This window comes from Bos indicus x Bos taurus, chromosome 6 (genome assembly GCF_003369695.1).
Source record: "Bos indicus x Bos taurus breed Angus x Brahman F1 hybrid chromosome 6, Bos_hybrid_MaternalHap_v2.0, whole genome shotgun sequence".
Taxonomy (NCBI): domain Eukaryota; kingdom Metazoa; phylum Chordata; class Mammalia; order Artiodactyla; family Bovidae; genus Bos; species Bos indicus x Bos taurus.
The window spans coordinates 67,385,432-67,398,710 of NC_040081.1; the positions used below are offsets into that span (position 1 = coordinate 67,385,432).

General features: G+C 36.9%; 1 protein-coding gene across 10 annotated transcripts in view; it reads right to left on the bottom strand.

Moving 5' to 3' along the window:
• FRYL (FRY like transcription coactivator) overlaps positions 1–13,279 on the bottom strand; it is a 269,105-nt gene that overhangs the window by 78,307 nt on the left and 177,519 nt on the right. For all 10 annotated transcript variants that reach the window (XM_027544457.1, XM_027544458.1, XM_027544459.1 and 7 more), the window contains 5 exons: positions 10,752–10,859; positions 7,553–7,790; positions 6,519–6,704; positions 6,164–6,250; positions 3,979–4,247 (listed from right to left, as the gene is read on the bottom strand). In XM_027544457.1, coding sequence (XP_027400258.1) covers positions 3,979–4,247; positions 6,164–6,250; positions 6,519–6,704; positions 7,553–7,790; positions 10,752–10,859 — 888 coding nt within the window. The remainder of the gene's footprint in view (positions 1–3,978; positions 4,248–6,163; positions 6,251–6,518; positions 6,705–7,552; positions 7,791–10,751; positions 10,860–13,279) is intronic.

Here is a 13,279-nt window from a genome sequence, read left to right on the forward strand (position 1 = left end):
CCTTCTTCAGCGATCAATGCAAAGAAATAGAGGAAAACAACAGAATGGGAAAGACTAGGGATCTCTTCAAGAAAATCAGAGATACCAAAGGAACATTTCATGCAAAGATGGGCTTGATAAAGGACAGAAAAAAACAACAGAATGGGAAAGACTAGGGATCTCTTCAAGAAAATCAGAGATACCAAAGGAACATTTCATGCAAAGATGGGCTTGATAAAGGACAGAAATGGTATGGACCTAACAGAAGCAGAAGATATTAAGAAGAGATGGCAAGAATACACAGAAGAACTGTACAAAAAAGATCTTCATGACCCAGATAATCACGATGGTGTGATCACTGACCTAGAGCCAGATATCCTGGAATGTGAAGTTAAGTGGGCCTTAGAAAGCATCACTATGAACAAAGCTAGTGGAGGTGATGGAATTCCAGTTGAGCTATTCCAAATCCTGAAAGATGATGCTGTGAAAGTGCTGCACTCAATATGCCAGCAAATTTGGAAAACTCAGCAGTGGCCACAGGACTGGAAAAGGTCAGTTTTCATTCCAATCCCAAAGAAAGGCAATGTCAAAGAATGCTCAAACTACCGCACAATTGCACTCATCTCACATGCTAGTAAAGTAATGCTCAAAATTCTCCAAGCCAGGCTTCAGCACTATGTGAACCGTGAACTTCCTGATGTTCAAGCTGGTTTTAGAAAAGGCAGAGGAACCAGAGATCAAATTGCCAACATCTGCTGGATCATGGAAAAAGCAAGAGAGTTCGAGAAAGGCATCTATTTCTGCTTTATTGACCATGCCAAAGCCTTTGACTGTGTGGATCAAAATAAACTGTGGAAAATTCTGAAAGATATGGGAATACCAGACCACCTGATCTGCCTCTTGAGAAATTTGTATGCAGGTCAGGAAGCAACAGTTAGAACTGAACATGGAACAACAGACTGGTTCCAAATAGGAAAAGGAGTTCATCAAGGCTGTGTATTGTCACCCTGTTTATTTAACTTATATGCATAGTACATCATGAGAAACGCTGGACTGGAAGAAACACAAGCTGGAATCAAGATTACCGGGAGAAATATCAATAACCTCAGATATGCAGATGACACCACCCTTATGTGAAAGTGGAGAGTGAAAAAGTTGGCTTAAAGCTCAACATTCAGAAAATGAAGATCATGGCATCCGGTCCCATCACTTCATGGGAAATAGATGGGGAAACAGTGGAAACAGTGTCCACAGTGTCAGACTTTATTTTTCTGGGCTCCAAAATCACTACAGATGGTGACTGCAGCTATGAAATTAAAAGACGTTTACTCCTTGGAAGGAAAGTTATGACCAACCTAGATAGCATATTCAAAAGCAGAGACATTACTTTGCCAACAAAGGTCCGTCTAGTCAAGGCTATGGTTTTTCCTGTGGTCATGTATTGGTGCAAGAGTTGGACTGTGAAGAAGGCTGAGCGCCGAAGAATTGATGATTTTGAACTGTGGTGTTGGAGAAGACTCTTGAGAGTCCCTTCGACTGCAAGGAGATCCAACCAGTCCATTCTGAAGGAGATCGGCCCTGGGATTTCTTTGGAAGGAATGATGCTAAAGCTGCAACTCCAGTACTTTGGCCACCTCATGCGAAGAGTTGACTCATTGGAAAAGGTAACAATAACCCGGTGTACGAGACAGCAAAAGAGACACTGATGTATAGAACAGTCTTATGGACTCTGTGGGAGAGGGAGAGGGTGGGAAGATTTGGGAGAATGGCATTGAACCATGTAAAATATCATGTAAGAAACGAGTTGCCAGTCCAGGTTCGATGCACGATACTGGATGCTTGGGGCTAGTGCACTGGGACGACCCAGAGGGATGGTATGGGGAGGGAGGAGGGAGGAGGGTTCAGGATGGGGAACACATGTATACCTGTGGCGGATTCATTTTGATATTTGGCAAAACTAATACAATTATGTAAAGTTTAAAAATAAAATAAAATTAAAAAAAAAAAAAAAAAAAGGAAAAGACTCTGATGCTGGGAGGGATTGGGGGCAAGAGGAGAAGGGGACGACAGAGGATCAGATGGCTGGATGGCATCACTGACTCGATGGATGTGAGTCTGAGTGAACTCCGGGAGCTGGTGATGGACAGGGAGGCCTGGCGTGCTGTGATTCATGGGGTCGCAAAGAGTCAGACACGACTGAGCGACTGATCTGATCTGATCTGATCTGATTCTTCTGCTGCTGCTGCTGCTGCTAAGTCACTTCAGTCGTGTCCGACTCTGCGCGACCCCATAGACGGCAGTCCACCAGGCTCCCCCGTCCCTGGGATTCTCCAGGCAAGAACACTGGAGTGGGTTGCCATTTCCTTCTCCAATGCATGAAAGTTAAAAGTGAAAGTGAAGTCGCTTGGTCATGTCTGATACTTTGCAACCCCATGGACTGCAGCCCACCAGGCTCCTCTGACCATGGGATTTTCCAGGCAAGAGTACTGGAGTGGGGTGCCATTGCCTTCTCCATATATTCTTCTACACATCTTCAATTCAGACACATGTATAAAGGTATAATATATCTCTTTTAGCTTATAAAAACTGAATAATATTATTTCATTTGTTTTATACTTGCTCTTTATACTTAACATATATGTTGAAACATCCTTCATGTAAATAAATACACTTCCATGACCTCATTTTTGATGACCATATGTTATATCATAGAGATTATTTTTATTTTAGAGCCACACTTTCACTGTTGGATATTTAAGCTAACAGTAATTGTTCCCTATTATACACAATATTAAACACTTGAATATATGCTTCATTATAATACATGTTTAATTATTTTCTCGGGTAAATTCCTGAAACTGGAATTGCAGAGTCAAAGAATATCTACATTTTTAAAGCTTCTATCAAATTTCTGTCTTGAAAGAGATTAGACCACTAAAATATTTTGGAACAATTCCATAAATCTTCCCCAAAATGGAAAATTCTGTTGGGATTAACGACTGAGAGCAAAACAAAACAGGAAAAATACTAAGTTTTAGTCCTCACCTTCAGTAGGCTTATAATCTATTAAGATAAACAATACATACCATGCCATTGATTCATTGATAGTTTCTCAGTATCTTATAAAAGTTTCAAAGCACTGTGACGGCAGTAAAATAACAAAAACAAAAACCTGCTTAAAAAAATCACCACCATCATACGTGCTGGGGGAGATATACAACACAGAAATAAAAGTGTCGAATGGTGCTAAGTCTGATGAAGAAAAATAGAGCAGAAAGTGGATACAGGGAATGGTGGTAGGAGGGCGTATTTTAGGTGGTAGGAGGGGTATTTTACCATTTAAAATATGGTAAAATAAAGGAGACTAAATACATTCATAAATGTTATACAAGGTGGCAAGTGTCAATCTTCATTAAAAAAAAAGGCATCCAATAAACAATACCTGAGAATCTGTATCAATATATAATTAACATGTATGTATACATATATATAAACAGTAAAAACAAAACCAAAAAGTGTATATATGCTTTTTCAAACAAATTTTCTTTGCAATTTAAGGCTTTATAATCTGCAGTTTATAAAGCAATGGTCAGCTCTCTGTCACATTGTCAATTACCCTTAACTCTTTACTATTATGCTCAGAAACTCACTGAACTCATTTCCCTTCACTTCGCACCCTGTATCTACAAACTTATCTATACCCACATCCATATTTATCTTCAGACTCTCTCCTCATTCATTCATTCATTGAACACAAAGTATGTACCCATCAGTGTGATAAGTAAATGAACAATTATAATTTGTAAGACCAAATTATACAAAAAGAATGAAAGGATTATATGACTATATCCTTTATAACTTTCATTGTCCTCCTTAACACACTAGTACATTATGAAATGTCGTTTATGGGATTTCCAATTTGTAGAATTTTTCAAGTGCATGTGTTATGAAGGCTGACAGCCTGTATATTGTAAAATTTACACTAGGAAAATCACTTACTTTATATCAACTTGTGGGGATAACAACTGCAGCCTTGTGTAGGCAAACATCCAAGCATAGCTCACAGCTGTAGGGCAGTGTTTTGGAAGGTTTTCTTGCTTTAAAAAACTGGAGAGACTTATAATCCATGGGTCTTGGCCTTGGGTCACATGTGCAAATATCCATATGTGTGATGGACTGATCACATCAAACTGGTGGCTAATGGGAGAGGAGTTCCACTCTGCTAATGTCTGTAAATCTATTGAGCTTGGGCAGTACAGCAAAGTAGTCTAAGCAGAGAAAAAAATTCATTATTGCACATTTCAACAACTTTTGTAAGTTTTACCACATATATTGCTTTAAATTATGAAAGTGGTCTACTGGTAGTTTCTAGAACAGAGATTCTTAAACAGGGATAATATGAAGTCCGAGATACCTTTAAGGAGGTAGAGAATTCCTGAAATTGCATATAAGGTTTTTGTGCACATGCAGTTTTCTAGAAGAGATTCTGTAATTTTTATTAGTCTCAAAAAGATCTATAAACCTAAAAGGTTAAGAATCACCACGTATGTAATTCTTAAATGAATACGCAATTCACAGGATACTCAAGATGCTAGAGAACTCAAAAATGAACCATTAACTTTCATGCTGATGTGCACTGCAAGACAAGTGAAAATGTCAGTTGCACAGTCATGTCCAACTTTGTGCGACTCCACGGACTGTAGCCTGCCAGGCTACTTTGTCCCTGGAGTTTTCCAGGCAAGAATATTGGAGTGGGTTGCCATTTCCTTCTCCAGGGGATCTTCCTGACCCAGGGATCGAACCTGGGTCTTCCACACTGCAGGCAGATTCTTTACCATCTGAGCCATCAGGGAAGCCATTGTGTACTATGTATGCATAAGTGGAACAGACTGGAAAATGGGCTCCTCTCCAGAGCTACACATTCTCAAATATTTATTCAATAATAGTCAAAGCTCTTAAAATGAAGAGATAAAGACTTCAGAGCAAATTATTTATGATTCAATAGACAACAAAAAATGGAGCCTTAAAAACCGAACAGAGGCTTGATTCACTTGATCATTCAACAGATATTTACAGAGGACCTGCTCTCAGTCAGGAACTGCTTTAGGCACTAGAAGAGAGTCACTCGCTTCTCTTCTTGTTGGCCAATTCATGGTTAATAATCTAAAACAGAATTCTTTAAATTGAACAGATTCATAACCATACCTTAGGCTTCTAAAATTTTTTTATTATCTCTCTTGGTTACATGTAACTTTGAGTTGTAAGAGTCAAGAGTTATGTAGAAAGTACAGAAACCTCTTGTGCAGGTATTGCAAAACAGGAAGAAAATAATTTCAATTAGTAAAGTTTGATAGTTATTCTCATATCAGTTTTGAAAACTTGGTATATGACCTTTCTCCCCCAAACCAAACTAAGAAAGATAGCATAAGCTTTCTTAGTAATGTATGTGTTGAAGAAGTATTTTTCTTCATTTTAATGAGTGAAATTACATATGTTACTGTTGTTTAGCTGCTAAGTTGTGTATGACTCTCTTGCAACCCCATGGACTGCAGCCCACCAGGCTTCTCTTTCCATGGAATTTTCCAGGCAAGAACATGGGAGTGGGTTGCTATTTCCTTCTCTAGGGGAACTTCCAAACCCAGGGATCAAACCCACATCTCCTACATTGACAGGCAGATTCTTTACCACTGAGCCACCAGGGAAGCCCCAAATTACATATGACTCGGGCATAAGATATTACATATTTACTTCATGCACTTGAATTTATATGGCAAAGCAAACAAATACACTTATTGCAAGATGCAGAATGCAATTTTTTTGCTTTGAATTTCAACAGAAAAAATTTCGATAGCCCTTTAACCAGCATTATACAGGTCAAGAATACTATATGCCATAATCAATAGCAAATACTAGTCGATTGCAACTTCAGATTTAATAGAAACTTCTTAGATTGGAAAGATTGGAATTTTACAAAGATAAAATATTTATATTTTTGTGGGGAAGAGTACTAAGCATAGCATAAAGTAGTGCCACTTTTTAAAAATTATTTTTTATTTTCAAAGCACTTTACCATTTTCACAAATACTTTCTAATGCATGATATTTGTAAAAGAAACTCAGGTATGTATGTATGTACATCTTAAGTTTCAAAACATTGCTGAATAACATGAAATCATTACAGTTACCTGATCGGCCCCAGTGAGATGAATGAAGCTCTCAAGAATGGATGGGCTCAGCCTGTCCATCACATCTATGGCTAATTCATCATCACCCTATAAAAAAGACATCACATGTCTATTAAAGTTTAGGAATGTTTAAGAACAGCAGCCAAACCTAGATAAACATTACAAATTTACTTTAGCCCTATCTGTTACAAATGGAATAGAAGGCAGGTTGGTGAGCTTAGACCCTCTCAAAAAGATCTTGTTAAAAAGTAAATTATACCTGCATGGTAAAAACAGAAATGGAACAAAAATGGACAAAAAGGATAGTTTTTTAAGTATTTTCATTAGATAGCTGAATGAAATATCTAAAATTTACCTTAGGTATTTCCAAAAGTGCAAATAAAGCCCGTATTTCTCTAAGGACACTGACAGCTAATCTCCTAGTGGCAGGTCGACTGCTACAGAGAGTGACGAGTGCAAACCCTTCGACCACATGGAATACACTGGAATATGGGCTCCTTTCCAGAGGAGGGGGATGAGAGGCTCCATTAACCACACCATGCTTGAAAAATAAAATGCAAGTTAAAAAAAAAAGTATGTATTCCAGTAAAACAATTAGTAAAGAGTAAAGGCAAATCATAAAATGACTGCTACAGGTCTGCCTCAGCTCAAGAAATTTAAATAACATTTAATTTATAAAAATGTCACATCACATAGTGAAAAAAGCATTTAACTGGCAGTCTAAAACACATGAATATACAACGTACCTAAGTTCTATCATTCTCTGGCTACTTTATAAAAAGCTTTAGAGTTGATACTTAATCACTATTGGCCCAACATTTCTATATGGAAAATGAAGGATTGAATGGCATCCTTTGTACTCAAAGTTTGGACCAGCAGCGTGGCATCACCTAGGAGATGGTGATGTGCAGGCTCCCTAAACACTGAGAAGCTGGGTTGGCTTAGATGATCCAGCTCTAATATCCAAGGTTCTATGGCTTCTACATTTTCACAAACCAATAATTTGAGCACCTTTTTCAGTTAAGAAGCACACATACTGTGTATGTGAAATGGGGACCACTGATGCCTTTGATAACCAAATAACTGAAAGGCTATCAACATTTTTTATTATACCAGCATTCAACATATTGGAAACAGCCTATTATGTGAGTTAGAATTGCCTTCACTTTGTATGTTCACTGAAAACTAATTATTACCAAAGGAAGAATTTAATTTCTATATTTAATACATAAACTATAACAAAGTTCTGTTTAAGGGGTTACAAACATTTTGAAAGAAAGTAAAACTAGTGAAACTTCTAATTTTTGAGGAAGTCAATATGTTTTAACATCATTACCAGTCATTTGCCACTGATCATACACAGAGGAACACCATGAAAGAGTCTGGTACCTGTGAGTCCTGGTTTTTGTTATGCATTTGGGTTGCTTGTTTCCACTGATTTATTAATTGTACCAACATCTTTACAGCATTATCAAGAAGTGTGGGATGGACATCAGTCACTTCACGAACAATAAAATAAACAAATCCTGAAAGGACATCCTCACGCCAATCTGGAAAATCAAGCATTAGTGCCTGCAGAGTATTGAAAGCCAGAGCACGAAGTTCTTCATCCATATGAATTGTGAGCCTACCAAGAACAAAATTCCATTAGCAAACCTCAAAAACCTTCCAAAGGGCTTTATCATCTAAAACTTAAAACTAAGAATTTAAAAAATACATCCTCTCAATTGGTTCTTAAGAAGTAAGAAAATAGGAACCAATGTTCACTTTTTGTGCGGTACTTGTCCTTATGCTAATCTGTATTCATTTATTTAAATTCACATGTCAATCTATTAATATCAGTTGGCATCAGAATAGTAAGTTTGATAATTCAGAATAGTAAGTTCGATCATAACACAAATGTTGTCCTTTAGAAAACACAGAACCAGAATTACATTTAAAAAATTCTTTAATCCTTAAAATGCCATATATTATTCTATAATCAATCAAATTTATGCTGAATTATATAATACCTTAGTACTAGCTCACACTGATTTAGTCCTATGCTATCACTGGAAAGGACACAGTTTATCTCTGTTGCTCCTTTCACGCTGCTGAGCTTACAGTTAAACATAAGACGGCTGATTGTGAAGGAAAAAATACAAGTCAGGACGGAATGAATTTAACAGAAATAATTCTTGAAAATGAAAATGAGAATTAAGCTGTAACTTCATAAATGGGGTACGCCTAGAAAGAAGATGAAAAAAAAAAAGAGTAACATATGAAGTCTTCAAGAGAATTTATGTTAAGTAAATTATAGGAGAGGCTATATATAGTTACCTTTTAAAGACATCAATAAGATATATGAGGACAGGAATGTAATATTAGTTAAAGGATTTTGATAGGACTTAAAAAAGAGAATGATAAACAAGAAAATCATAAAAGATGGCTGCAGCAATGAAACTACTAATATTTAATGCTATATGAGTAAGAGTTTCTGTTTGGGGCTACAGAGAATTATTTACATGATTGACCATCAAGACACATGTATCACAGTTAGAAACAGCCTGAATGAATAAAGATAAGTAGGTGATATTTAAAAATATGCCACAGTTACATGCTTGGGCAGCTGAAAAGATGGAGTTATCCTCAATGATAGAGGAAGAACGCTGTGTGATATCAGTCTTCGCCCTGCTGAACTCAGTTCTGGTCTTCACTAAGCTAACCTTCAACTGACAATGAGACTGTGGAGAAAATGTATTACAGTTGTTTAATACAAAGACCCGGAAGTGAGCCACGAAGCAGCAGCAGTTACAGCAGCACATTGGAAATACCACACAGGGTCAGATCAAGGGTCTCAGTCCAGTGTTGTGTCTCTGATAGTGGCACCAAAGGAGAGATGTGGGAAGGGAGAGTGACCAACTCCATGCTGCTGGCTATAAAGGTTGTTCAACATTCCTTAAATCCATGAACGTACACCTCTCTGAGTGACTTGGGATATATCCATGCAGAGAAAGGGGCCTGACTCATTTATGGCAGAAGAACTATTGAACCTTCCCTGGAGACAGCAGACAGGTCTGCAGACTTACAGTGTATCTTTGCTTTGTTTGTTTGCTTGCTTTATTCTAAGTAAATAAGATTTAGACATCACAATTCCAAATGATAGGAGCTAGGGACAAAATAAGCAGGCACTGGGATCTTTCTTTCTGCCAGAATAAATTAAGTATCACAGGGGAAAGAAGCAAAGTCAATAGCAGAGCAAAGTGTCAACCATTGGCTAGATGTTTGCTCCTTTACTCGGCTCCTCCACCCCTGCCCCTTGCGGATACAACTTCACTTTGGTCGGGAATATGGACTGCCACCCATAAAATGGTGAACTAAATTGAGGTGGGAGGAGCAAGAGCAGAAGTGAAAGACAGTTGTTTATTGTGTTCTCAAGGAATAATATTATAAATATTTAATATTATAAATTTTATAAATATTATAAATTATAAAATATTATAAATATTATAAATTATCTAATTTATAGCAAGAGTTAAGAGATACAGTGGGAAGGAATGACTTTATCTCATGATGCCAAGTTTCAAAGTCACCTCTTTCTTCTCCTCCTCATCCAATACCATTCAGTCTCCTACTGCAACCCTTAAGAGCTGAGGATGGGTAGTGTATGGGTGTTTGAAATGTGACCTCCGTGACCAGGGAGGTGGGAAAGGCTGCTAGAGCAGTCTATTAACTGTTTATTCATTGTGAGTTTAACTTAAGGCTTAGTAATAAGAGTTCAGCAAGCAGTAAACATCTTCGAATATGGTAAGATATCACTGCTCCATTGATAGTCTTCGTGGTTGGTTTCCTATTAGGGCAGGGCCAGCAAACTATGGCTCAAGGGCCAAATCCAGCCAGGCTCCTTAACAGGTGGCTGCTTCTTCACTACAATGGCAGAGATGAACAGCTGTGACAGAGACCACGTGACTCACAAATCTTAAAACAGTCACTATCTTGTCTTTTAAGAAAAAAGTCTGCTGACCCCTTATTTAAAGAGAATCCCCAACTGTATCAGCAAAGCAGTTTTTCAAAAGGCCATCACCTCAACTTAGAATTACTTCCAGGAACTGGTATTTAAGTTTGGATGTCATATTAATTACCCTTTTTATAGAGCATAGTGAGGAAAGAGATAAAAACTTGAACTCTATGGGCTCTGCAATAAGAGACAAAAAGTGAAAATGAGACCTGGTCACCACCTTAGGTGCTAAAGAAAGGACTATAGGAGTTAACACAATAATTAATTGCCTAGTGAGTGTCATCACACAGATAATGTCCATATGTTAACAGAATATGTTCTATAAATCCCAAGAAATAATAAATACTAGATGGAAAGGCAAGGAATTTAAAAATAGGATTTATAGGGGAACCCAGAAGAATTTTAAAAGTTAAAAGATGAGTAAGGAGAATGTGTTAACAAAAGACAAAATGGGAGTTTAGAGAGTTATCCACAGATTAAAAATGTCTTTATCACTACTTTTTTTAGTGATAATAATAATGGGATGCTTTAGAAATTTAAAAAGACTGAATGACATAAAAGTTAAACTCACAAACAGGAATTCTCATTTACCTTGCTAACAGTTCAATAAGGTCAGTTCTGCTCATACCATCAGGAATCAGCCTTGGAATAGCAGCAATGCAAGTTCTAAACAAATCAATTTTGGGTTTTCTTTCCCCGCTAAAAAACAGATTACAAGAGGACTTAATAAAATGAATCTTACATACATCAAACAATGAAAGCAAACTTAGAAAAATTATTACAGAAAATATGAGCCCACCTCTAAAAGTTTAATGTATTTAACATAATAAAAAGAGTATATACATTTCCACTAAATAATTATCAGTTTATAAATGCAAAAAAATAATATATAATTAAGGAAAAAAACACAGCTAGCAAGAAAAAAAGGTTTTCAGTAATTGGTAATTAATAACTAATAACAGATAACTAGTAATCGATAACTAATAAGAACCTTCCCTGTATAGCACAGGGAACTCTACCCAATACTCTGTAATAGCCTACATGTGAAAAGAATCTAAAAAAGAGTGGATATATGCATATGTATAATTGATTCACCCCTTCTATACTCCTGAAACTAACACAACACTGTAATAAATCAACTAAACTGCAATAAAAAACTTTTTTAAAAAGAAAAAAAGCATAACAAATATTCAAATAGTAAATATTAAGCAAATTATTTATTGGTAGCGCAGTGGTAAAGAATCTGCCTGCCAATACAGGAAACGCAACAGACATGGATTTGATCCCTAGGTCAGGAAGACAGCCTGTAGTAGGAAATGGCAACGCATTCCAGTATTCTTGCCTGGAAAATTCCATGGACAGAGGAGCTTGGTAGGCTATATAGTCCATGGAGTTTCAAAAGAGTCAGATATGGCTGAGCACACACACACACACATTTATATTATTAATTGTTTCAAATAAGTTAAATCTCTGATTTAAATCTCTATAATTATTAAAATAAATAATATTGACATTAAATAACCTAATATTAGTTATTTGGGGGGCCTATAAAATTAACAAAAAAATGTCTTTATTTTCAACATCATATACTAACAGGAGTTTTAGAAAACAGACATTCTCATATACCACTGGTGGCATTCTTTGTTCTTGCCTTTTTATTTTACTTCCGAATATACAAACACACACAAAAATAAGCATATTGTTTATGTAATAAAATGTGTGAAATTTGGAAATCCTGGTTCTTCCAGATGCTTGATGCAATTTAATTCACCTGTATTTTCCCTAGTTATTCAATGATTTTATTTATTTATTTTAAATATCTACCCTTTTATATACTGGCTTTTATTGCGGTCTATATTTCAAGGGAAAGCTGTTAATGTATTTGACACAAATTGTCCTTCAGCTGGCCCAATAAAACATTCTTATATAGAAAAGAGTTGGGATGTTTTAAGAGTTTTGGGGTCAGTATTCATTACAGTGGCAATGAATCTACTACTTATTTTTAGTGATTTTATATATAGTCAGTCTTCTCTTAGCTTTGTCCCAATATGCATGATTTTAGTTACCATAATTTAGTCAAATAATACCAGTCCCCAACAGTGGGATTCAATTTCTGTTACCTGATATTAACTGAAAGTAATTGTATAGCCAAGCTTCCCTACTAGCTCTTCAGCCTACAAATCAGGATGTAAATAACAGATGTGAATCATAACCAATGATTTCACCACATCAATTTTTTCTAAGTCTGTCATGATTGGTCACTATACATCTGTTATTCGGTTCACATGGCAAAAGTGTGTAGCTGTGTTGATTCCCTGTCTCCAGTGGTAAACTCAGGTGATACTGGACAAAAATGGATAATGAAAAGAGTAAGTTGGCCAACAAAAATTAAAGTACAGCAAAGGAAAAAGGAAGTGAACACTGGAAGTGAAATTCAAATCAAACATTAATGGAGTTACAGAAGAAACAGCTGACGAGGGCAAGCTGACACTGCTGTCCCTGAAGACCCAACATATGCAGTCAGAGGAACTCAGTGAGGGCACGTTCATGGGCATAAATGAGGCAAGTGTGACTGAAAGGATGCCGATTTTCCAGAGGAAGTAATGCAAGGGGAAAAAAAAACCCTTCACATTAGAGAAACTCTCCTGGGGCTTGCCAGGTGGCGCTAGTGGGAAAGATCCTGCCTGCCAATGCTAATGCAGGAGACAAAAGAGATGAGGGTCCAGTGCCTCAGTCAGAAAGATCCCCTGGAGAAGGAAATGGCAAATCCCATGGACAGAGGAGCCTGGTGGGCTACAGTCTATGGGGTCGCAATGAGTCAGACACAACTGAAGTGACTTAGCAGGCACAGAGATGTTAGCATACACTAGTATATAGTAACCATGCATTCATTGAGAGATTCAGTATCCAATTTGGTGGTCTAAGACCTACAAAGCAGATATTAACACCATAAAAAAGTCCTCTTGTAAAAAATACATGGATACTTTCTAGCAAGTAAAAGAAGTTGTTGCCATAAAATATATCTGTCTGAGAAGGAAGTCCCTAACAATAAAGGGAAACTCTGTGTTGACAAGCAGTCCTGGGAGTGGCGTGGAGGGTGAGGTGAGGTACAGTTTCTC